The 25484-nt window shown below is 42.8% G+C and overlaps 1 protein-coding gene across 2 annotated transcripts in view; it reads left to right on the forward strand.

The window, feature by feature from the left end:
- Positions 1-10139: 10139 nt before the first annotated feature.
- Positions 10140-25484, forward strand: part of LOC148524833 (MARVEL domain-containing protein 3-like) — a 37163-nt gene continuing 21818 nt past the window's right edge. The window contains exons 1-3 of one of the 2 annotated variants that reach the window (XM_088471810.1): positions 10140-10216; positions 14958-15215; positions 16310-16485. In XM_088471810.1, coding sequence (XP_088327936.1) covers positions 15049-15215; positions 16310-16485 — 343 coding nt within the window. In that variant the 5' untranslated portion in view covers positions 10140-10216; positions 14958-15048. Of the gene's footprint in view, positions 10217-10440; positions 10463-14957; positions 15216-16309; positions 16486-25484 lie in introns of those variants that run through there. The other variant, XM_088471811.1, reaches the window with a different exon arrangement.

The following is a 25484-nucleotide window of genomic DNA, read 5'->3' on the forward strand; positions in this document are numbered from 1 at the left end:
ATACTTACCATCAGGATGCCGTTGGTCGGATGCTGGCGATGGGATTCTAGCGCCGGCATTCTGAGTGCCGGTATCCCAACCGTCGGGATCATAACTACATCCCCTGCTGAACACATCAGAAAGATAGAAATAATGCAATAATAAGGGCTTTTCATACACTTTTCATGGTGCGCAATTCATAAGTGACATTAGTGACACACAGGTAACACTCATCTTTGGGTCACTCCCCACTGTAACTAAAAACATTTGACAGTGAGCAAAAAGTATTTAATAAAAAATATTTAAATATAACTACTAATATCTTAGTTTTGTATTATTATCAATTATTATTATCAGTTATTTATAGAATGCAGCATTTTTCATTACACTGTAAAATTGGCTCACAAGCTTACAGTCTATAGTTTGTGGACAGTACAATCAGGTAAAATAGGCAACACAATGTAGCTTACTGTATGTACTGTTTACAAATAATGTTTATTTTAACTTGCTGTCTGCAGTTGACATATTTAGTGCTGATTTTGTAATTGTCTGTAATGTTAATAATATTGTTGTCTGCAATATTTTTGCAAATATTTTGCAACTTTTTGTGAAAATGTTAATCCACCTTTACAAAGTCTACTTTTAGCACCTTAATGAATATTCACAATTCACAAAAAGAAAAATGATACATTGAACATTGCACTCTTGATGTATTAGTAATTTTCCTTGATATTTTGTGTTGAAGGTAGGACAAGATGAGTCAAGTGGTTCTTATCTGCAGTCAAATTCTATGTTTCTGTTTGTGTACACTGATAGGAATTGTTAGTAAACCTCGCTAACCACTAGGTGGTGCTTGTTTGCTTATAGTAGTTTAAAAGGAGAACGAACAGCGTGTGTGTGCAGTTATATTACTGGCCTGTATCAGTCATACACCTGAAATGATGCCTATTTATAATGTCTTTACTTGATTGATTTAAAATCTTATAAATTATAGTTTTCCAACCTTAAAACAATTAAAGACAAAATAAGCTCATAAACTAATGCTCACAGCTCACAACAAATAAGGAAAAAAGACTGACTGAAATTTTAGAAATGTTTATCATCACCCCTCAAAAATAACCAGAGGACACTATCTGTATTTTATAGAAATTATATTAATATGTAGTTTAGAATTAATAAGGAAACCACTAAATAACAGAACGCTCATCTTATCTTGAGGTCTGGCCTTGGACTACTGAGACTACTTCTCTTCTTATCTTCTGCACATATTTATAGCTATTACTATTGTTTGGAGTACTTCTGCCATCATCTTCTGAGATTGAGGTTGTTGGTTCGATTCCCACTATGGCCCTAACTGTGTGGAGTTTGTATATTCTCCATGTGCTTGCGTGGGTTTCCTCCGGGTACTCTCGTTTCCTCCCACACTCCAAAAATATACTGGTAGGTTATTTGGCTCCCAACAAAATTAACCCTAGTGTGAGCATGTGGTAGGGAATATAGATTGAAAGCTCCCCTGGGGCAGGGAGTGATGTGAATGGCCAAAATATTCTATGTAAAGCACTGCGGAATATGTGTGCTATATAAATAACTGGTAATAAATTATACTCATTACCCTTGTTCAGAGTAACTCATTTGGTAAAATTTACTAAGCGGCAGGTGTGCCATGATTTGCCCAAAACAACAGCACTCATTAAAGTCGTTTTAACCTTCTAAACTGAACCTGCAATCAGTCCCCATTGATTTCCGAAATTCTGAACCCTGAGAACAGCCAATTAGAGTGCACCCATTCATTGCACCTGTCATTACAGTTTACTATGCCTCATATATTGCGCCAACATTCAATACAGAAAATATTTCAGTTTTCCAGTGTTTGCCATTTCAACTAAAAGGTATCTGTCAAGTGTTGCTGGTCTTTATAGAAGATGTTTAACTATAAGGTTTCAGTCTTGTCATACTTCATTTTGAAATTTGAATATTTGCTAAAATTGTCATTTTCACTCCAGAGAGCAGGGAGGATCTTTGTGGCATCGTTAGAGTGAGGAGGACATTGTCCATGTAAAAAGGACCAGCACTGATACCTAATATATTTGACTATTGTGTATTCTAGCAACCACTAGTTCCATGGTAAGGACAAGGAGATGAGGCAACGCGGGCATCACTGACTAGTGCCGTTTTTTAGCAGTGACCACTATGTTTGCCCTAGTGGTTGTACTGACAAATATTTTGCCCAGGAGCATGGCGTTGAAGAGATTCAGTAACAAGGGTCACATCCTCATTAGTGTCAACTTTAAAACAACCCTCAATGAGAAGCACGATCATTCACTCCTGACATCTTCAGACGTGGCAGAGATGAAATGGAAGAGATTCCATCTCGGAGGGAAGATCTGTTTTGCTTCATTCTGAGCTCATCGGAAATATCCATTTTGCCTCTTTCTGAGATTCAAGCCTGGCAGGAAGATCTGAGCCAAAATCGAACCGCTCACCTCTAATTTTTTTTTAAAATCTGTTTATTAAGAGTTTTATATATACGTATTAGTCTGTAACAAAAACATATATGAAAATGGGAAATATACAAAAATGATATAAAAGTAACCATTGCAATAATAAATGATCACAAAGGTGATCCAAAATAACAATATTGTAGTTAAAAGACTATTTAAATAGATATTGCAATATAACATTTGAAAATCAGTAATCCTATTTAGAACCACAATTATTAGATCTGTATATAAATTGAGAAGTGAAAATTAGCATAAGAGCTCGAGGCTATATGGGTGAAGAGAGAGAAAAGGGGCAAGAAAAATGGGGAGTAGGGGTAGGAAAAAGGGGGAGGGAAAAGCCAGCCGGATTGCCCCACCACAAATGACATGTTGTTGTGGGAAGTTGATCGAATTATATAGTATTCAAAGGAGGTTAATTCTCGAAATGACTGGTCCATGGGGTACAAACTTTGACAAAGTGATCCGTAGTATCATGTAACACTCAGAATATCATGTGACACTGAAGTGATTCTCTTCATTCTGTATGCAGACCATATTACCGTAATCGTGGCTGACAAAGAAGGAGGTATGGACAATTTCCAATGAGTTGCAACGTGGCATTTAATTGCATTCAAGATATGCTTGACAAGTTTTGTGAGGAGCGTGGGAGACGAGGAATAGGTTGGGATAACAGTGAATAGAAAGGGGAGTCTGGCATTTGAATACCAGTCACTGATTTCATTAAATCATGAACTTTTGACCAGAAAATGTGCATGTTGGGACAGGACCACCAAATATGCAACTGTGCTGTTGACCACAAAAATGGCAGCAGAGTTCCGAAGTGGGGTAAATCGCATGTAGGTGGGTAGAAACTAAGGGCCCGATTCATTACGGATCGCTATTGTGTTTACATCTGCGATTACGCACGCAGATCTGCTATGATAATATGCTAATGTCTGCAACTGCTCAGCCAGCATAGAGACGCTCACTACCGTTTTCTCTCATCCGTAATACCTCACAGTCCTGCGTATACATCGGCCCCTCGCGCAGAATTACAGCAACTCTGACCTGTCTCAGAAATTACTAATCTTGTCGCACACAGCTAGTACTCAAGCTGCATATGCCGATGTAGTGGCTAATTTATGCAAGCCCAGGACACAGTGTTCAAACGGACAGACACGCCTGTATTTGTCCAACCACCTCCCCGTTACCACCCTCAAACGCTGACGTCCCATCACTCACACTGCGATGGCTTGTATCTGCATCCGCGATCGCAATGTGATCTCAATGCTGACCTGCGCACGCGCACTGGTGCAAGCGCAGTACACTCCATTGGCTGATCTGGGTATGCTGTTGCTATTGCGATTGATCAGGCCCTAACTACCAAAAAAAATAAAGTTTATAAAATTTCTCTTTCACATTAACAAAAATATAGCTCTTAGCAATTTCCTGCTTAATTTTGGCCCACTCCTCAGAGGTCAGAGTCTCTCCAACATCACATTCCCAAGCCAACTCATGGGCTTCTTTTGGTGGCTGATTATGAGAAAGGAGTAATTGGTAAATAATGTTGTAGAGCTAAGGCCTTATTTGTCTGGGTTTGTCTGCATAAGGATTCCATTGGTGAACTGGAGGGGGGAGGAGTCACTCATCTCTAGTTTTAATGTAACCCTAATTGTAGTGTTCTATGGGTTACTAAACTAGATGTGCCTCCACCCAAGCTAGTAGAAGATATAGACAATGGTTGGAGGGGCTAGCTTGGGACAACCCCTATTAGACCTTAATAACTGTGTTACTTAGATTTAACAATTCTATTTTATGCAGTATACTCTGAATACTTAAGAAAATAAGAATACATATGTATGTTACAATAACACAGCGTTCTCTTTACTTTTATTTATCAGGAACTCTTCTTTCTTTGTGATCTCAGTTGAGGACAATTTTAAACGGTAAGTAAGAACAGTATATTACTATAATGTCATTAAGATGACAATATATTATAATATTAGACAATATTATATAAGCAAAAGATCAATAGTTGTACATAAATGTTCACATAAATAAATATTACAGTACCTGGAACAGTTGTTTAAATGCATTAAACACATTTGAAAGCTTACACCTAACAATTACTACTAATTATAAATATATAAATATATAAATATATATATATATATATATATATACACATACCCACCGAGTAGAGCCCACAAAGTTCATAAATAAAAATAATAAAGTAATCAATATTGCTACCACGTGGTTATTTCTGTCGTTGGTGCACTTAGTATTTATCAGGGGTGGATGATTTCTTGCATAAAGTTGCATTGTCTTCTTGAAAGAGTCGTGGCTACTCTATAGCTATATTGCTGAACTTATAGCAACTATCCATGAAGATTACTTGTTAAGAGAATCCCTAAATCTCTTTTCAACGGATTTGCATTAATCTGTATGATTAGCTCTTATTAGTCACTGAGGAATTGGCAGTACAAGTACCTTTTTAGCCTTTGAGTATGTCTCCCATAAGAAGAAGCTGGAGTGTATTATAGCTCCTTAATAATAGGTTGATCCTAATTGTAGAATGGAGTCTTTATTGCATATGCGAATGATCTATAGGCATACAAAGTTCATCAAGCTTTGGTAAATAAGCTGTAAATGTATCAATCCTGCGATAGATTGTGTGTAGACTGTTAGCAATAGTTGCTGCTGCACTGACTGATCTGTAGGGTACCGTTTATCTGACCACTGATTTGCCTGTATTACAAGGATCTGCTTCAGCGCTGTCACTGTGCTGATTTCTCCAATTCACTTTCCTCAGTCCCTGGCTCCAGCTGCAACAGGCAACTGCAACACAAGTCCCAGGGGCTGGGTCAATCTCCAGAAGCTACATTCTCCACTTCTCTGCCAGTAATGGGCTGAAAGGCATCACCCGAAACCCGCACCTCAGTCAGAAGGTCTGCAGCACTTCTTTCGCCTCTTTCTTGCTCCCAGGTAAATAACCTCTCTCCAACTTCTGCTGTCTAACTGTCACTTCTAACTGTTTCTCATCAGCAGAGCAGGGGGTATTTTCTTCCAGCATCTTCCCTGGCCTGAGGGTTTCTAGTTATTTCCATTTCATAGTCCAAGGCATAACAATATATACTTATATATAAGACCATAGTCCAAGGCAGAAACATATATATTTATATACACTACATTTACAGCAATTACATTACTCCTAAATAATAACAGCGCTTAATCTTTAACTGTTAACCCTACAGGGGTTACATTACTATAACATACTGTACCATCTCATTTTTGCATGTGAGCACACTGTGAGGCATATTCCAATGCTTGGACCCAAATGTAATAGCCTGCAAATTGCAGCCACTGGCGACACTCCTGCAAGATAGCCACCAACCTGTTTTCTTGCCTTAAATCCTATAGGATCTTTAAAGCTAGCATCTATCTCACCGGAATTGCAATGGTGCCAGCAAATCACAGGTTAAAGCGGACTCCTTCAGTCAGCTCAAAGCCATGTGCTTACCCATATAAATACTTACAATACCTCAACGTTAAGCCAGAGCCGTAACTACACTTTTCGGTGCCCTGTGCCAGAGAGAGCATTGGCACCCCCCAATCCACTTTTTTTTAAATAGGGACATAAGGGTGCACCTGAAAAAGGGCCATGGCCTCATGTGGAAGGGCCAGGGAAGATGCTGGGATAAAACAAGAAGTGAGAATGATAATAAACAGGAAAATTGACAGGCCCAAACAGCGCCCCCTGCCCTGCGGTGCCCTGTTCCATGGCACAGGTCGCACCACCCTAGTTACTGCCCTGCGTTAAGCACAGGAAATAGGCCTGCATACTTGGACCTTTCTGAATTACTTTCAGGGCTGCTGTAAAGGAGAGTAATTTGGTCTTGCCTCCCATTAACATGCATACAGAGGAATGCAGGATTCTTTAATTTTCACATGTTTTTTTTTATTGTTAATATAATGGAAAACACAGGCAAAACTGCAAAGGCCTGTATTATTGCGCACTTAGATTAACAGAATTGCATAACTGTTTGCATAAGTCTTCATTATCTACTCAGGACCACAGACCAGTGTGGGACCACGGCCAGAACAGCCAACATGGCCTGACTGTAAAGCTGGCCACACACTAGACCAACTTACATCCAACCAGCCAACTTGTTAATTGGTTGGAATGAAAATCTGGTAACGTATGGGAGTAAATGATGATCAGCAATTTGCTCCTAAATGCCAGAAAACAGATGAAAATGGTCATCAGACAAGTTTGTTAAATGTTTGATCTAAACAATTTGTTCAAACAACAGTTTTTGTTAATTTTCTGGCGTTTGGGAGAAAATTGCTGATTGTCATTTGCTTTGATTCCTTACCAGATTTTCATTCCAACCAATCAACAAGTTGGCTGGTTGGATGTAAGTTGGTCTAGTGTGTGGCCAGCTTAAGGCTTATGGCCGGTAAACACTAGATGATAAGTTGTCTGATTGAGCCGGATCGGACGACAAGTGCATACAGGTCCAATGAGCGACATAGTCAGCGAGCGCCATGCTGCAGTCGCCATGTCGCTCCCGACATTGGCAAGTGTGTACGCACTTGCCGATGGCGAGACCCCCGCCGGAAGTCATGTGACAGGTCGGCTGGGTACACATCGTTAAATGTGTTTTCAGCTTTAGTTGACAACTTTCAGAAGTCCCTTCAGAGAATTCTCCTCAACATTCATTACACAGTGAGGTGATCCAGCGATACTGGTTAATATGCTCCGAAGGTCACTGTTTTGTTCTTCTAAACAGGCATAAGTACTGTCTACCCTAAAACATGGCACCTTCCACCAGGTACAAAATGCCCTGCTCCTGGGCTTAGCACCTAATTTATGATTGCAGTCACCTGTGTTGAACTAGGTGATTGATGAGACAGGTGTTTCAACACAGGTGGCAGCAATCATAATTTAGGTGGGAAGTTCGGGAGCAGAGCATTTTGTAGCTGGTGGAATGGGTCATATTGGAGGGTCTGGTACTGGAGCATGCGCAGTGACTACCATTTAGATTTTCAGCTTCAGAACAGCAGAGCAAGTGTCTGCAGAGTTCCGGTCTCTTCCTATATTGCGCTTGGTGATTGAATTCTACACCATTGCCATAAGCTCACTCCAGGGGCATATTATTGCCTGAGGGGGCCCGTGTACACAGGGGCGTTTCTAGAGTAGGAGGGGGCTCGTATGCAGTCTCTGACATGGGCCCCCTCCTCTCTATCTGGCGGCCGGCAGCACACTGAGCTGTGCGTGGCCAGCGCCGGAGTTATAGACTCTGGGCACAAGTGCACCCAGAGTCTCTAAAGTATGCGCAAGTCACCGGGAAAATGGCCACGGCGGCCATTTTCCCTGTACTGCGCATGCGCAAACTACGGGAAAATGGCCACGGCATCCATTTTCCAATCGTTTTTACAGCGCTGGGCAGACGTGGGACTCCGGAGAGGTAAGTAAACCTATGGGTGCAGGGTGTGCGGTGCGGGGCCCCCCTGGACCCAGGGGCCCATGTGCCCCGCACACCCTGCACCCATTCTAGATATGCCCCTGCGTGTACAGAGCCCCCAGGGCCACACATCTTACCTTGTGCCGGTAAACATGTACCTCCATGGCGCCATCTTCCCAGTGATATTCAGGAAAATGATGCACGTGCAGAGGAGAGCAGAGGCTCTGGAACAGTGCAAGAGTCTGTTTTCACTGGGCTGCTCCATCTTCCAGAAGAAGTGACTGGGAAGATGGGGCCACAGAGGAGGAGGGAGCCACTTACCAGCACAAAGCAAGTATACTAAGGGTGCAGGGTGTGCAGTGTGGGGCCCATGTGTACTGCACACCCTGCACCCATTATAAATGTGCCTATGGCTCCCTCATAAAACATACTTTACTGCAGTTGTTCCCAAACTTTCTTGATTCACACACCATAGAGTCATACTTGCCTACTCTCCCAGGACTGTCGGGAGCCTCCCGAAAATCGGTTGCCGCTCCCGATACTCCACAAGACTAGGCAAATCCCCCGGAATAGCCGCCAGCATGCTGCAAAAGCCCGCACCCACCGCAAAAGTGGGCGGTCCGGGGGTGCGATGATGTGATTTGTGCGAATTGCATTATCATAGCCCCGCCCCCTGCCTTATAAGGCCAGTAATATTGGAATTATAAAGCGGGGGTGGGGCCACTTTGACACGATCGCGTTGGCACGTCCCTGCTCTGCCTACTTGAACTGACCCACCCTCTCTGTTGGATGGACCTGCCAGCCACCTCCCAGATCCCCAAACACAAATGTTGGCAAGTATGCGTAGAGTATCAAATTTTTCCACCGCACCCAGAGGCACTTTAAGAGAGGAGGGGGCCCATGTTCAGGCTCCAATCGGGCCCCCTACTCTCTGGCGCCGCAATAGACTCTGGCATTGTGCCAGAGTCTACTGTGCATGCACTGGTCTCTGGGAGCATGGCACCCGCGTCATGTTGCCACGACATCTCTACTGCACATACGCGAATCATCGGGGAAATGGCCGTGGTAGCGTGTGGTGCATGCCCCCCTGGAACCAGGGGCCCGTGTGCACTGCACACCTTGCACCCATTATAAATACGCCCCTGACGGCATCCCCAGGTCAAAAGTTTCTTGAGAAAGTCAGTAAAAAATTATTACGTTTAGTAAACTATGCTTACCCATCATCCTTAGCTTCAGTTATGTGGTGGAGAACAGGATTACACTTCTCTTTGTCCACATACTTTATGACTGGCAGCCGCCAGCTCTGGTTTTCCTCATCACATTGACCAAAAATCATTTTATTTGATACTGGACCACCAACCCGTGGCATCCATGCAAGTGCCCTGCAGCACCCAGTTTGTGAACCACTGCTTTAGAGTATCCTTGAACAAAAATGTATATATTATTTCACAGGCATATGAAATGCAGACAGGCCGAAAGGCAAGGTTTCCCAAACACGGTCCACAAGGCACCCTAACAGTCCAGGTTTTAAGGATATACCTGCTAGTGCACAGATGGTGTATTCCTACTGACTGAAGTACTTATTAAATTACCTGTGCTTAAACATGGATATCCTTAAAACCTGGACCGTTACGATGCCCCGAGGACCGAGTTTGGGAACCACTGCCTTTAAAGTGAAAAGAAATCCATATCATGTAACAGGAATATATATATTTGCAGGATCGCACTAACTCATGCCATCTGCTGCAGTCTAATACACATCACATATTTTTCCAAATGTGCTATAATTGCAATCAAATTATTATTTATCTCGTTTGCTGAATGCGGCAAGTTCTGGAAGTTACAGAAATCAGAGCACTCACCAAAAACATATTTTCAGCCATCTTTGGAAATCACTAGTTTAGAGTAATAAATTCTGCATTGGTGTTAATTTGCAGTTTACAGCACTAAAGTTCATGATTGCCTGATATAACTGCAGTGCAACCAGGCAACATGTATACAGTTATATTTGTTGGGATTAATATGTCTGAGCTGATAACCCTAGATTCATGGCAGATAACCTGACCCTAGCATACTTTTGCCAGAAACTAGGTGCGTTATAGGTGGTTCTTGTATATGATTGTAATAGTAAACGAGTCACATCCAGCTTCCTCCTCAGCTGCACTTGCCAGACCAGTCCCACCTGTTCTCCTGAAACTCCTTCTCCTTGTACTTTCAGAGTCACCAGGCAGATAACAAGCACACATTACATTACATTACTGGCCTGGTCAGGACCCTGTATGGATTAAGGTAAACTATGAGACGGAAAAAAGTTTTAAATCAGTTTTGTAAATTTGTATGAGAAATAGTGAATGTTGTCAGTATAAATTTTTAGACTAAGATTCTACTTTTGAATAAAATCATTGGATAACATGTAGAACTTACACACAGGCAGCTCTTGTGATTGTTTGCACTTCGAATAAGTGATTAATAGGCTGCATGGTTAGATAAGGCTACCAGAGGGACTGGGGACCTCTATCTTCTGCGGATTTCATGGTTAGACTGATTGTAATTAAGACAGTATTTTTTCCATTTGACTGTTTTTGTTACATGTATCCCAGTGCTTTCCCTGCTATATATTTTTAAAATACATTGGGGCAGATGTACTACGCTCTGGAAAGTGATAAATTGGAAAGTGATAAACTACCAACCAAGCCGCTCCTAGCCTGTAAGATGACAGTTAGGAGCTGAATGGCTGGTAGTTTATCACTTTCTAGAGCTTAGTACATCTTCCCATCAGTGACTATCAATAGCAATTGTTTATTGGATAAAAGATTAAGAACATTCGGTACACTAAACTAACATGTGTAAACTCATAATAGAACCTAACATAAGTAAACTTTTACTATATATATATATATATATATATATATATATATGTGTATATATATATATAATTAATGGTAAAATATATATTCTGAACTTGAATATATAGGGCGGTATTCAATTGTTGAAATTAATAAGTGCCTAAACTTAAAGAAGTTGCTGGAAGACGAATAAGTTGAATGCATATGAAGAGACTTAAATTACAGAAATACAAGTATTTATTCATAATGTAAAATAAAAACTAGCCATGGCCAGAATAGTAGTTGTACTGTGCAGTTCCGAAGTCGCTGAAAAAATATCAGAATTCCATTCTAAGATTTCCCCTCCTCATGACATGTATATGAGACGGTATTTTACTAAACTGCTGACCTTCTCCCTTCCTTTCTGTAAAAGCTACAAATCTATGACATTACATTTCCATGAGTAACAATAAAATGCATTTTCTGAATGCTGCATTTGCAGCAATCCATTCACTCTTAAAATGTTTTCATGCAAATTCCAGCTATTGGCTTTGAAGCAAACTCAGATTTTATAGTGTGAAATCACAAAGGTTAAAATTGTAAATTGAAAATAATCATAGTTTTTAGGAAATAGTCGTTAAAAAAAAAAACTTTTGGTGAAAATATAGTTTATGCTTATTTTAAAAGAACTATGTTTTCATAAATCTGTGTCCATGGACAGATATAATAGGTACTTTTTCTAATCTCTAGAGGTTATGTGAAGCAATAGCACTGGGTGCACAACATAAACACCTGGCTCTGCACCAGTGCATCTAAGTGGACCTTCCAGTATACATTAAGGTTCACACCTAGGGGCTGATTCATGCTGCTGCGACCGCTGTGTTTTTTGTCGCAATCACATCTGTGCATTTATACTAATGCTAGTAAAAGCCCTTCTCCTGGTGTACAAGCATCAGAGTTCACAACCGCTCCTAAGACACTTCCATAACATCTTATGACACTAATTACCAAATACATTCCAGAGTGAGCATGGCTCATTCAATCCTGCGACTGTACACAGACACATTGTGGGCGACTGTACACAGACACATTGTGGGCGACTGTACACAGACACATTGTGGGCGACTGTACACAGACACATTGTGGGCGACTGTACACAGACACATTGTGGGCGACTGTACAGGTTTAGATGCAGTCGCAAATAATCACTAATTTATGTGAACATCAGCATTGTATGTGCCTCAGAGTTGGCCCCTAATATCTGCTTATAATGTACTGTGCCAAGGTGTTTTCAGAGAAATGAAATGTAGAAAACTGTAGAGTCACATTAAAGTGACTTTACTAATATGACTTTTAGTAAATAAAGAAAAATATCCACCTATGACACTGCTTGATTTAGGCTATTTTGTGGTTTAAATGAAATATTGTATGAGATTAAGCGGACATCGGGACTATATTATAAGTATTGGCTGTGTCCCTCAATCTTTTCATACAGTACATCAATTAAAGTGGATCTCATAGGCTACCAGCAATGAGCTAATGCAAAATTAAAGTCTTTTGCTGAGTATAAATGTCCATGAACCCCTCATCACAGCAAACGGGTCACTTACTCCTCCCCTGTGCATGGTGCCTCTGCCATTCTGCTATGGAAAAGGTCTTTATCAGTGATATCAGTTGTGTGGCTTATTATTTAATTTATGCTGTTATTTAAGGCAAATAACCACTCCAACACATGTTTTCTTATGCTAGTGTGGCCTGCCCCAAGTTTCTGAACAACATGAATGGATCTGGTGACTGGTACACCTACAGTATGGGAAATAATGAGCCCCTGCACGCTCAATTCCTCTCCTGCTACCAAATTCTTTAGAATTTTGAATGAAGTATTCTTCCAAATGTGAGATTATAATGTGCCAAGAGTACTCACTGTTACGTTCTCCTGACACATGACATGTAGAGAGTGCTGGCCAATTGGTGCTCTTGACACATGACAAAATGCTAGTTATTGGAGCCACTAAATTTCAAAGTATCCTTACTATTGGTGGAAGGATTAGAAGTTATAAAGATTCAGGGGCAAGAATTTCTCCTAAATGACACAGACCACAGGAATCAAGTACTGCTGTTCTATACTTGGCAAAGTGTAGCAAGCCAATTCTTCTGACTGGTCATGTCATTGTGTGTGTGCATCTAACTGAGAAGCAGGGGTGTAGCCAGGTTTTGAAGTGAGGTGGAGCAAAGGGTAAAAAAGGCGCCAACAGTGTAGCAATATGCACAGTAGAATGGTAAGAGTAATGTGTGCAAAATCCTCTGGTTAGACAGACAGAGATTGTGGGGCTCAGATTACAACAGTTAGGATTTAATCGTGTGATACCTTGTCTCTCAAATATTAATATAAATAGGAGCCTGTTCCACGGTCACAAGAGGAGCCTCCATTGACTGGGACTCAGACACTCCAGAATATGGTATATATGGAGTATGGAATAGGATTGAAATGCGGGCAGCGAGCCCAACGCGGATGGCATAGTTACATGCAGTGGCACCATGGCGCCAAGGACGGGGGGGGACCGGTACACATTACTGAGGCCCATGCTTGATGGAGATGCCCGGGTCTGCCGCAGCCCGCCCCTCCCCCTTAACTGTCAGTGGCAGTGTCTACCCAACTCGGCGCACACACTGCTGTGTGCTAGGCTGTGGTGGGTGCAGGAAGGCTGCAGTGAGCAGCAGCAGTCTCCTCTGGCTGTCCAGGAAGTGGGGAGCGATCGCACAGATTTCACCGCCCCTGACTGAGGGGCAAAATGACAACCCCCTGTGGAGCACCTGGCCTGGCTCCCTACAGCCCTGGTTACAATCTGATTGGTTGCTTTGGGCAACTTATTCACTTTATCTCTCTCCAAGGCTTGATACATCGCCTGGCTTATGAGCAAAGAAATAATACAGCAATACAGTTTTGATTAATTGTGTTCTTCAAACAAATCAAATATTTTCCCAGCTCTCCACATATTGGAATATATTTTTTTTCGGTACTTACCTACTTACTTGAGATTCCTGTGCTGATGAGTAGTGTGCAGATGCCACACTCCACTCCACTCCACTCCACTCCCTGCTCTATTCTGCATGAAAATTATTTTATTGGCCTTTAAGGTAATATAATATGTTACTGAGCTATAGCTCTCTTTAGCTTCCTAGTACACAGGCTATGATTTTATTCATGCACAATAGTAGGTAACCTTGTTATTTCTATGTTTTGTAAGTATTTTTTAGTCACAGCTACAGTAGGAACACCACCTATATTTGCACAATCAGTGGCTTGGTCTGAACAATATTAACTTAGTGTATTATTTATAATAAGGAAAATGTTATGTAATGGTGCATACACACGGTACAACTTGAACAACCATAGATATCGCTGATAGATTTCCTTCCAACTTTCTGTAGTGCAGGCAAACTATTTTGGTTGTACACACTGATAGATATCTATGGGGGGAAATCAATTGAACGCGGTATTGAATAGCGACGGGAGGGACTCCCGAAGCTGTTCAATACACTGCGCTGTGTGGTCGGAGAATTGCCGGTTAACGCGCCTATCGCACCTTAACAAGGGTGTTAAGGCGCGTTAACCAGCATTCTCTGACCAAAGTGCCGGGCGCGCGGCTGTTAGCGCAGCGCTATGCAGAAAAACTGCTGCACGCCCGGCACTTTGGTCGGATTTCTCCTCTCATCCCCAGGGGGGTGCGAGAAGAAATCCTTTGCGCAACCAAACAGCGCAGTGTATTGAATAGATTCGGGAGTCCCTCCCGTCGCTATTCAATAGCGCGTTCAATTGAATACCCCCCTATGATAGATATTTCAGTGAAGCTATCTTTTTACAGGCAAATCTTTACAAAATCGTCCAAGTTGGCCTGCATGTACGGTCGACCATAGACATCGTTATCATGCATGCGGGAACGCGCATCGATGGTCGTTGTCAGGTTGGAGACTGCAAAAAAGTCAACGATATCATTATCGTTCATATCGCTCATGAAAGTCGTACCATGTGTACGCACCATAACACCTGAATTGTGTATGCCTTTAAAGGATTAATGTTAAACTGTAACTACGGTAATGGAATAGTTAACATAAATGTCTTTACAAGCACCACATGATGTGAATTATATCCATACATACGGTATTAATATGTCATATTTTTTCTAATTGCTGTTGGACTGCAGATGTATCTCATGAGACAAGTCATTCTCAACTCAGCACTGAGAGAATAGTGACTGCTGTTTCTGCGAGCCTCGTGTTTTCCCATGAAGCACAATGTCGCGCTCCGAGAGAAATGTGATCAATGACAGGATCTCACCTTCCCAGAGATCATACGAGGACAGGCCAAGAAGAGAACGACCCAGCCACAATGGATCCTCAAATGGAACTCGAGGAAGTTACCAACCTGAAAGAGAAAGGAGAGGGAGAAGAGCTCATGAAAGGTATTAACTGTATGGAGTCTTTATACTGGTGTAGTGCAGAGACTTTATGTAATACAGTAGATATGTGTGAAATTTATACAAGAATAAATATTTGTTTTTGGATTTTAATCAGATTAATGTAGTGGTTTAGTAAATAGCAAGAAGTATTTTAGGAAGTAACTAGATTTTACTAAGAATGTTACCTGTTGCTACAGAGTCTAGAGCAGAGATTCCCAGACTCTGCCATTACAATCCAATTTTTAAGGATATCCATGCTTGAGTCCAGATGGTTAATTCACATTGACTGAGGTACTAATTAAGTCACCTGTGCTCAAGCATGGATATTCTTAAAACTGTAATGGTGGAGTTTGGGAACCAGTGGTCCAGAGCACAGGTTCTCAAACTCGGTCCTCAGGACCCCAAACAGTGCGTGTTTTCCAGGTCTCCTCACAGAATCGTGAGTGAAATAATTACCGGTAGCTTCACCTGTGGATCTTTTAAAATGTGTCGGTGAGTAATGAGTACACCTGTGCACCTGCTGGGTGACATGGAAAACGTGAACTCTGTGGGGTACTGAGGACCGACTTTGAGAACCACTGTTCTAGAGGAAAGACACATGCCTGCAATCCAAAATAAACAGTTACTATAGTACAATAAAATGAAACTGTGAATGGCATTAGAACATGTTATGTAAGGAAGGAAAGCCACTCTAGGACATTATGAGAAGGTAGCAATATATGTTATAAAAGTTACAAATTCATTTAGAACTTTAAATAATGGGATTATACAAAAGTGAATTGGTTAAACATATCATCATGCTGTATACAGTGTGATCGATGGAACACAGTACAGGTATTACATTATAGACAATTCAGTATAAATCATACTTAGCCTTTTGCTAATCAGTAAAGTAACCAGTACTGTAGATTTATATTAATTCATGTGATTAAATAGTTAAGTAAATATTTGCTTAATAGCTGTTGAACAAAAATATGTGCTTGCATTTCTCTTTTAATTCAGATTAGCACCAGCAATATCACATTATGTCATCTGCCTTTCTGCATTGAGATACTGATAACAAAATATAACTGTACTGTGATGTTTCTTCTCTTCAGGTTGTCTTTGCAGGGACCTGTGCAAGGTCAGCATTCCCGACCTCCCACAGTGGCCTCAGGTCATAACTCAAGACACAGTAAAGTGTCCTTTTCACACCATAGTCTCCCCACACACAGGACTCGCACAGATAAGCTGACCACCTCACAAAAGTGCTCCAATCTCTGTTCAATAAGAGGTATTTTTTTCTTCACACGTAATCATTAGAATGTATCAATGACTGAAATTTCATATGTGTTATTATTATTTAAGACCGTTAAATGAGGGAAGTAGAAAGAGAATTGGGTAAATGCATTTGACACTGCCTTTAATGCTCATGGTGGGCGGTCTGGTTATACAATGGTTACCATTTCTGCCTCATAGTGGACTGGCCATGGGTTAAATTCTAGATCGCTGACTACGTAAAGTTTTATGTACTCTCCTTTTTAACATTGATTTTTCTGAGGGGACTTATTGTCTGGTTAATTGGTTGCTGAGAGAAGGTGTGTGTGTGTGTGTGTGTGTGTGTGTGTCCGTCCCCTAATGGCACTTTCCTGTTACTTGAGAGCAGGAACTTGGACTATGGATTTTCCTAGGTGCAGCAGTCCTTACAGTTTGTACAGAGGTCTTTAACAGCCCTATGGTTTCCATATCACCTATCTGCTTAAGGCAGTGACTGGGGAGGCTTTCCCTAGCAGGTTCTATTAAGAATGTATTGACTGAAGGTGGACAATCCTTTTGACATACATAATTTCTTCATAAAAGTAAAAAATTGGCCCCCTCCCAGTCTGTTATAAATGACTGAGGTAGTGTCTAAATGAACTGTTAGTGTGGGCTAAAAGCTCCTCTTTGCTCTGGATGGTAACATTCCTCCTGAGCTGCAAATGCAGTTCTAGCTCCTATCTGCTGCTCTAACCCTAGTTTACTCTCATTAATAATCATCATAACTATTTATAATAACTGGCCAGAAAATAACATCATGCAGACACATACAAAGATGACTGTAAAATAAACTTTACAGCTGTATTTCTACATCTGTTGAGACATCTGTATAATATACAGTTGTTTCTAGGTGACCAGTAAGCTTTAACGATATGTCCATTGATTTTGCTTGTATAACTGAACTACTAACAGTTACAGTTATATTGCTAAAAGCCCTCGTTCAGAACCATTTACATTACAAGGTAGACTTGTCCTAAAACCCATCGTCTATGGGCATGATTCAGAGTCTGATGCTTTTGTACAGCAGCTGCGTCTTGGACGCATAACTATACTAATGTCTGCAGGAGGTGTCTAATGGGAAAAGTTGTCTTCTGCCGGCACCTCAGATCCCATGCCTGCGTCCAAAGATGCAGGATCGGTTCAACATCACGACCATCAGTCTCGATGTTTGCGGCATTGGCTATCTGAGTGGAACTTTAAGTGAAACGGAAGGGAAATGACCTATGTACACTTTCAACAACCTAATCTAGATTTGGACTAAGGCCCTGATTCAGAGCCGGTCGCACTGACAGAGCGCTCGCTCTGAATCAGGGCCGGTCTTTTTTTTTTTTTTTAGAACGGCCTCCTGGCCGCTCGCATAACTGTGGGTGACCACCCACAGCTATAGCGAGCGGCCAGGAAGATGGTCACGATGGTCAAGACCATTGCGACCATCGAGCTTGCGACGAGACCCTTGTGGTATGGTCTCGTTGCCGCAAGCCCCAGAGAGCTTTCGGCTCAAGCAGAGCCCAAAGCTCTCCCACTGACATCACTTTTGATGTCAGTGGGGCCGCCCCCAGACGGTAGGCGTTCTCATGGGAACGCCTCCGTCTGGGCAGCCACCCCTCCGGCCCGCCCACCAAAGGGGGCGTGCTGTCACTCAACATTGACAGCACGCCCCCTTTGGTGCGAGACCCAGAGCGACGGCTTGCCCGTCGCTATCCGGTTCTCGCGCATGCGCACGACGGAGCTGGCTCCGTCGTGCGCATGCGCTCTGGGCCACCATCAACCTGGTTGCGAGTGCTCAGCGCTTGCGACCGGGTCTGGATCAGGCCCTAAGTTACATCAACAAAGGTGATTTCACATTCTCACTGCTACAAGATCTTGCTGACTGCATAACCAGGACTTTCATCACTGGACTCTGTTGCTACAAAAACTTTGTGCCTCACTTGCTGCTATTTGTGCAGCCTCTGTGCTTAACAGATAATCTTAATGAATACTGTAAATGTCAGTTTACCTCTCTAATAATGTATTTTTACCTTAGCTCTTTTTCCTAGTCTTACATCATCAAGCTACTACCACTGTCTACTCCAATATTCAATTTCTGCTCCCATCAAATCTCCACTTCTACTATACTCAAAAATCTTTTGTTGTGCTTACACTTTTTTTTTTTCCCCCACACTCTACTTTTACTTACTTCTGGAAATATGCACGTTCTCTTATATTATTTCTTCATTCGTACTTTCAAAGTTTACTTCCCCATCCTTACCATGACCATGTTGTCTTCAACTCCTCCCTTCACTCAGTTTCTACCTAATCTTTTCTTTTGCCCCCTGATTTCACCTCTATGCTTTTTCCCGTCTCCTCCACCTCCTCCTATCTCCCCTTCTCTCTTTGCCTTCCTCCCCCTCTTTTCCAATTACTCAATTTTCTAATCTCTCCTCCCTCACTTCTCTGCCCACCTCCTACTGGTTTCCCTCCTAGCTCACGAGCCTGCATGATCTCTACACTCTATTCATCTCGGTCTCCCAAAGTCACTCTATCCTGTGCCCTCTAGAATGCCAGATAAGTCTGTAACAAACTGGCCCCCACCCATGACCTTTTCATCTCCAACTCCCTGAATCTCCTTGCCATTACTGAAACCTGGATTTTACCCTCTGACACCACTTCTCCTGCAGCTCTCTCCTATGGGGGCCTCACCTTCTCCCACACTCCCAGCCTGGGGGTCACCATGGGGGTGGTGTTGGGGTCCTTTTATCCCCTGGTTACTCATACCAACGCATACCCTTAGAACCACCCCTTACATTCTCTACATTTGAAGTTCATGCTATACGCCTCTTCCTACCAGTACACCTCTGAGTAGCTGTCATTTACTGTGCCCCTGGCCCCCCCTCCAAGTTCCTTGACAACTTTGCTTCCTGGCTCACTCACTTTCTCTCCTGAGACCTTCCCTATATTATCCTAGGTGACTTCAATATTCCAATTGATATCCCCACAGAATCCTCTGCCTCCAAACTCCTCACCATCTCTTCTTGATTTGGCCTCTCCCAATGGACCTCCTCACCCTCCCATGCGAGTGGGCATTTGCTTGATCTGGTATTCAATCACTGTTGTGATATTTCTGCCTACTCTAAATCCCCATTCCCCCTCTCTGACCATCACCTTCTCTCTTTTAACCTATCCCTCTCTCCTTCCCCTCCTCTACCTCCGAAAGCCACCATTACTAAGCGGAACATTGAAGCTATCGACACTGCTTTCTTTTCTTCCTTACTTGACTCACTTCTCTCCCCTATCCACTCTTTCTCCTGCCCTGAACAAGCTATTTCCCTATACAATGCTTCCCTTACTTCTGCTCTTGACTCTGTTGCTCTGGCGATCATTACTCACCCACGCAAATCCACACCTCAACCCTAGCATTCCAAATGCACCAGATACCTGCAAAAATGTTCACGAACTGCCGAGCGACAATAGAGAAGATCACGCTTTCAGGCTGATTTTCTCCATTTCAAATTTCTGCTGTCATTTTACAGTGCTGCCCTTTCCCTCTCTAAATAGTCATATTTCAAGAATCTCATCTCCTCCCAGCCCTCAAATCCCCAGCATCTCTTTTTCACCTTCAACTCCCTCTTCTGCCCACCCCCTCCTTGTTTCCCCTCCTTGCTCTATGCCATTGACTTTGCTAACTACTTTACATCTAAAATTGATTCCATATGTCAGGACATTATATCCAACTAGTCCCCCAGCCCTCCATCTCCTCCTTTCCCGGATCACCCCTCCCCATGCACTTTACTGACTTTGACATCCTTCTCCCCTGTATCTGGAGAGGAAGTAATGGCCCTCATCCAGTCCTCCCCCCTAGACCCCATCCCCTCCTGCCTCCTCCACTACCTCTCTCCTTCTGTCTGCTCCCATCTGGCCCATCTCCTTAATATCTCCCTTTCTTCTGGTACTGTCCCTTCTGCATTCAAGCATGCACTTGTCTCCCCCATTTTTAAAAAACCTACCCTTGATCCTAACATTCTCACTAACTACCGATCTATCTCTCTACTCCCTTTTGCGCCAAACTTCTTGAGCGTATTGTTTACAACCGCCTCACCACATTTCTTTCCTCCCACTCCCTCCTTGACCCTTTCCAGTCTGGCTTCCGTTCTCTCCACTCCACTGAAACTGCCCTCATGAAAGGCAGCAATGACCTCCTTGCTGCCAAATCCAAGGTCCACTACTCCCTGCTTATTGTCCTTGACCTCTCTGCTGCTTTTGACACTGTGGACCACCGTCTGCAGCTGCATATCCTTCACTCTCTTGGTCTACGTGACACTGCTCTTTTCTGGCTGTCCTCCTACCTCTCTGACCGTTCTTTCTCTGTTTCCTCTCAAGACTCCTCCTCCCCCCCACAGCCTCTTACAGTAGGTGTTCCCCAAAGTTCTGTTCTTGGACCTCTCCTATTCTCTCTCTATACGTCCTCTCTAGGTAAACTCATCTGCTCTTTTGACCTCCTTTATCATCTCTAAGCTGATGATACTCAGATCTACCTTTCCTCCCCTGATCTTTCCCCCTTTCTACTGACTCGTATCTCCAACTGTCTCTCTGCCATTTCTTCCTGGATGTCCCAGCGATTTCTCAAACTTAATATGTCTAAGACTGAGCTGATCACCTTCCCACACTCCCACATAACCTAATTTCCCACTATTTCTTTATCAATAGATGGCATAACTATCTCATCTAGTCCCAAAGTGCATTGTCTTGGAGTCATCATGGACTCTTCCCTCTCCTTCAAACCACAAATTTAGAATCTCTCACAGTCCTGTCTTTTCCATCTCAAGAATATTTTTCCAAGATCAGACCCTTTCTCACCCAGGATGCCACCAAAACCCTCATACATTCACTGGTCATCTCCAGATTGGACTACTGTAACCTCATCCTATCTGGCCTCCCCAAATCCCATTTCTCTCCTCTCCAGTCTGTCCTCAATAGTGCTGCTCGGCTCATCTTCCTCTCCAAATGCTCTACATCTGCCTCCCCTCTCCTACAAGCCCTCCACTGGCTCCCCTTCCCTTTCCCCAGAATCCAATTCAAGGTTCTCACACTCGCTTACATCTCTGATCTCATCTCCCTTCACTCATCTGTCCGCCCTCTTCGTTCACTTAATACATGACGCCTTTCATGCCAATTGATTACTTCCTCCCACTCCCCTCTCCAAGATTTTGCCCGTGCTGCACCCCACCTTTGGAACTCCCTCCCTCTCCTCATCAGACCCTGCACTGCTCTACAATCATTCAAACAAGCTCTTAAGACCCACTACTTCATTAAAGCCTTCCAGCTCTCATCCTAACTTGCTGCTACATCTTTCTTCCTCCCCGCCTGCCCCATCTGTGTCACTCCTGTTTGTCTGCTCCTCCTTTTTAGAATGTAAGCTCTTTCGAGCAGGGCCCTCTACCCTCTTGTGCTTCTCCCTATTGTATTTTCATTTATCTTACTCCCCACTAGGGCAACTAACACTTGGCTGCTTATGTGGGTGCAAAGGTCGCTAATATAGCTATGTTTATTATCCATGTGCGTGTCCTGCATTGTATTGTATTGTATGTCGCTGGTTACTCATTTGTTTATGTATTTTGTAAGGCGCTGCGGAACACTTGTCGCCATATAAATAAATGATGATAATATTTATTTATTACAGGCCTAATGTGTGTTGCTGCAGGTGATGTGGCCAATGCAGCGGGCGGGGGGAGGGGGGGATGACTAGTGATGTTGGAATTATCAAAGGATTTATGACTCAGGAGTCCTTCTGCTTATGCGTCGAGTGACGCATGCACTGCGGGGGGTGCTTAGAGGGATCTGATTGGATTCCTTTCAGGGGAAGTTGTGAATAGGAACACATAGGCTTCTGTTTGACAATGCCATCTAAAGATGGCGTTGCCCACCACATCCAAGCCCCAGAATGTATCGCATTCCGGAGCTTGGTGCATATGTGGCTAAACCTCCGAATATGCAATTTTCTGAGGTTTGATCGCAATATCTGCAATGATGCATCCAGCCCATGATGGGAAACTGGCGCTGGCATTGTGGTGTTGACATGCTGACTACATTCGAAGGCCCACTATTGGTATAACAGCTGTACAATGTCCCTCTACCAGTCATTCCCATGGAGAACGGAGGTGGGTGTAATAACATTTGTTGGTGTTTCAGTGAAATGCAGCAGCTCCAAATGTGAACATACTATTCACTGATAAAATGATTTATAGGTTTATGTTTATTAACCATTCCAGTCTTAAAAGTAATTTTTTTTTAAATTGTAGATAACGCTTGTCAGCATCCCCAGCACACTGTAGATGTTGTGAGATGTAGTTCTCCATGTCAAAAACACTTAAGTATGAACACTACCGCAAATATAAACTCATAAACACACACATTATCCTCATACTAACAAATCTAACACACACAATCCCCCTGACCCCTTCTACACTTATAACTCTCATCCCCCCTTTCTCCCTCCACACAGCTATCCCCCCTGACAACTCTCACCTCTCCCACACTGACAACTAGCACCCCTTTCTTCCCCCCACACTCACATCCCCCCCTTACTACTCTCTCCTCTCCCACACTGATAACTTGCACCTCCTTCCTCTCCCCACCCACATATCCCCCCTGACAACTCTCACTCCCTTCTTCCTGTCCCACACTAACAACTCTCTCACACACCTATCTCCAACACACATACACTGATAGCACACATACACAATCCCTTACTGAAAACTGACCACTCTCACACTTCATGGGACATGGTGTCTCAGTGGGTGGCAGGCTCCATCTCTACGCACTTAAATTCAGCTCTCCAGATCTCCTGCATTGTATCTACTCTAGATATGGCTGCACGTCAGCCTCCAGCCTTAGTGTCTCTGCCCGCTGTGCAATTCATTGTGGCCACCTCTAGTGATGCTCACCACGCAGCCGCTACAGTGGGCATGGTTCCGCAGGCAGTAGGGACGTTTTGGTGAGTCCGGACCTGGCTTAGTTCTTCCTCTTGGGGGCAGGGCTGATTCAATTCAAGGGACTGAGGAGGGAGGTGCAGGAGTGGGAGGGCAGGGACTCGTGAGAGCACACTTTCTGATGATTAGTTTGGCAGCTGAGGATATCGCTGATAATTGGGCAGAGTGCATCCTGTGGGACCGGTAATATGAACACCAACCACTGATATCCTGTGGGCCTATTTTAAATTGTAGGCCTGGAGCTGCAGCTCCACCCGTCCCACTGTTAATCCGGCCCTGGGTGGGAGTGTTGTGATCATATAGCCAGAGTTGCAACCTATTCTGAATTATGCTTATGCCAATGGAACGCCTTTATCAGATGGATCTCTCACACCCAGCATAGAACAGGTGTAAGTGCCAATATGAGTGGTGATGGCTGCGACTTTGGTCAGAAAAACAGTGGGCAGCGCAACGCGTACACATTAAGGTGTGTGTATAGTCGCAGTAGTATTCCGTTAGCAAACAAATCTGCGCATTCTAAATGCGCAGCATACAGAGATATACGCAACTCAAAATCAGGCCCATATATAAATTATATTCTCGTACAGGCATTGTTAAATTCACCTTATGGTGGTTTGTCGATGACGAGATTGAACACAATAATACATTAAGAAGGCTGTGGCCTTGGGAGTCTAAAGTGCTGGTAATACACTGGTGCTTAAACTTTTCATAGCTGTGTCCCTAAGGCTCAGGGCCTAATTCATAGGTCAGCGCAGTGCAGGGCTGTCTTACCTGGGCAACACAATGCACTGGTACACTAAAAGAGGCAATTCCCCAAATTATGTATCTGATAACTGCTGGACCCCAGAAACAGATTATTATACCCCAGTTAGGTACCTATTGTTTTATAGTATGCATAACCTTATTTAAGTTTGCAATATAGCATTTCCTTAAAAACAGAACATTATTGTATTTATAAAATTCATTGGTCTGTTTGTCTGTCCGGGTATGAATTCGGACTCCCCTTCACCGATTGGGCATAAAGCAAGCAAGGTTATCCAGTTGGCTCGTGGCCAGGTTTTAGGGGGGTAGAGGTCCCGGTTGAACCTCTTGTTGGTGTACTCTGGGCAAAACTATGACCCAGGGAGCCTGTTCTGAGCCTTCCGCTGGATGGATTGGACGAAAACTTCACAGTTTGGTAACATTGGATCTCAGAAGACATATTAGGGGGTTGAGGTCCCTGTCCGACCCCCTGTTGGTGTACACTGGGCAGAGCTTTGACCCAGGGACGCTTGACAGACCCAGGGAGAGTATTCTCGGCTTTCCACTGGATGGATTTGGACGACATTACACAATAAAACTTAATAACTTGAAGATTTAAACCCGGGCAACGCCGGGTACATCAGCTAGTGTCTAATAAAAACATGTGGAGTTGTTTTCTTTTCCTTTTAATTGTAAATAGAGAGCGAAAAAAATTCTGCCACTAAGGGCCAAATGTAATAGGGTGAGAGTTTAGAAAATGTGAGAGTTTAGCAGTAAACTCTCACATTGGTTGAGTTTTATCTTCAAAATGGGAAAACATCTGAATGAGATTTTAAATCGTGAGAGTTTTTTAAGTCTGAAAAAACATGCAAGTTCGCTCTGTTACTTTGTTTTTGGACTCTATTACATTGGCAAAGTTTAAAAAGTGTCAGAAACTCTAACTTTTCTAAACTCTCACCCTATTACATTTGGCCCTAAATCTCTGACTATATAAATTTCAGTATTTACCTAGAGAGAAACACACTGACATAAAATTTAGTTTCATTGTTTTAGAAAGTAGCTAATAACAAAGAAAATGTGTGGTCTCAGATTTTTCTAATAAACTAAAAGTGTTTCCCATTGTTTGCACAATGGTCTGGATTCAGCCTGTTAGAGTGGATTCTCTGCGGTATGTCTACAAGACCAATACAAACCTAAATTGTATTTTTTATCATTAACTGTGCTTTTGTTTTTAATTATGAGGATACTAAACTGAAGGCTTTTTACATGT

This window comes from Taudactylus pleione, unplaced genomic scaffold (assembly GCF_031769625.1).
Source record: "Taudactylus pleione unplaced genomic scaffold, aTauple2 ptg000116l, whole genome shotgun sequence".
Lineage (NCBI taxonomy): Eukaryota > Metazoa > Chordata > Amphibia > Anura > Myobatrachidae > Taudactylus > Taudactylus pleione.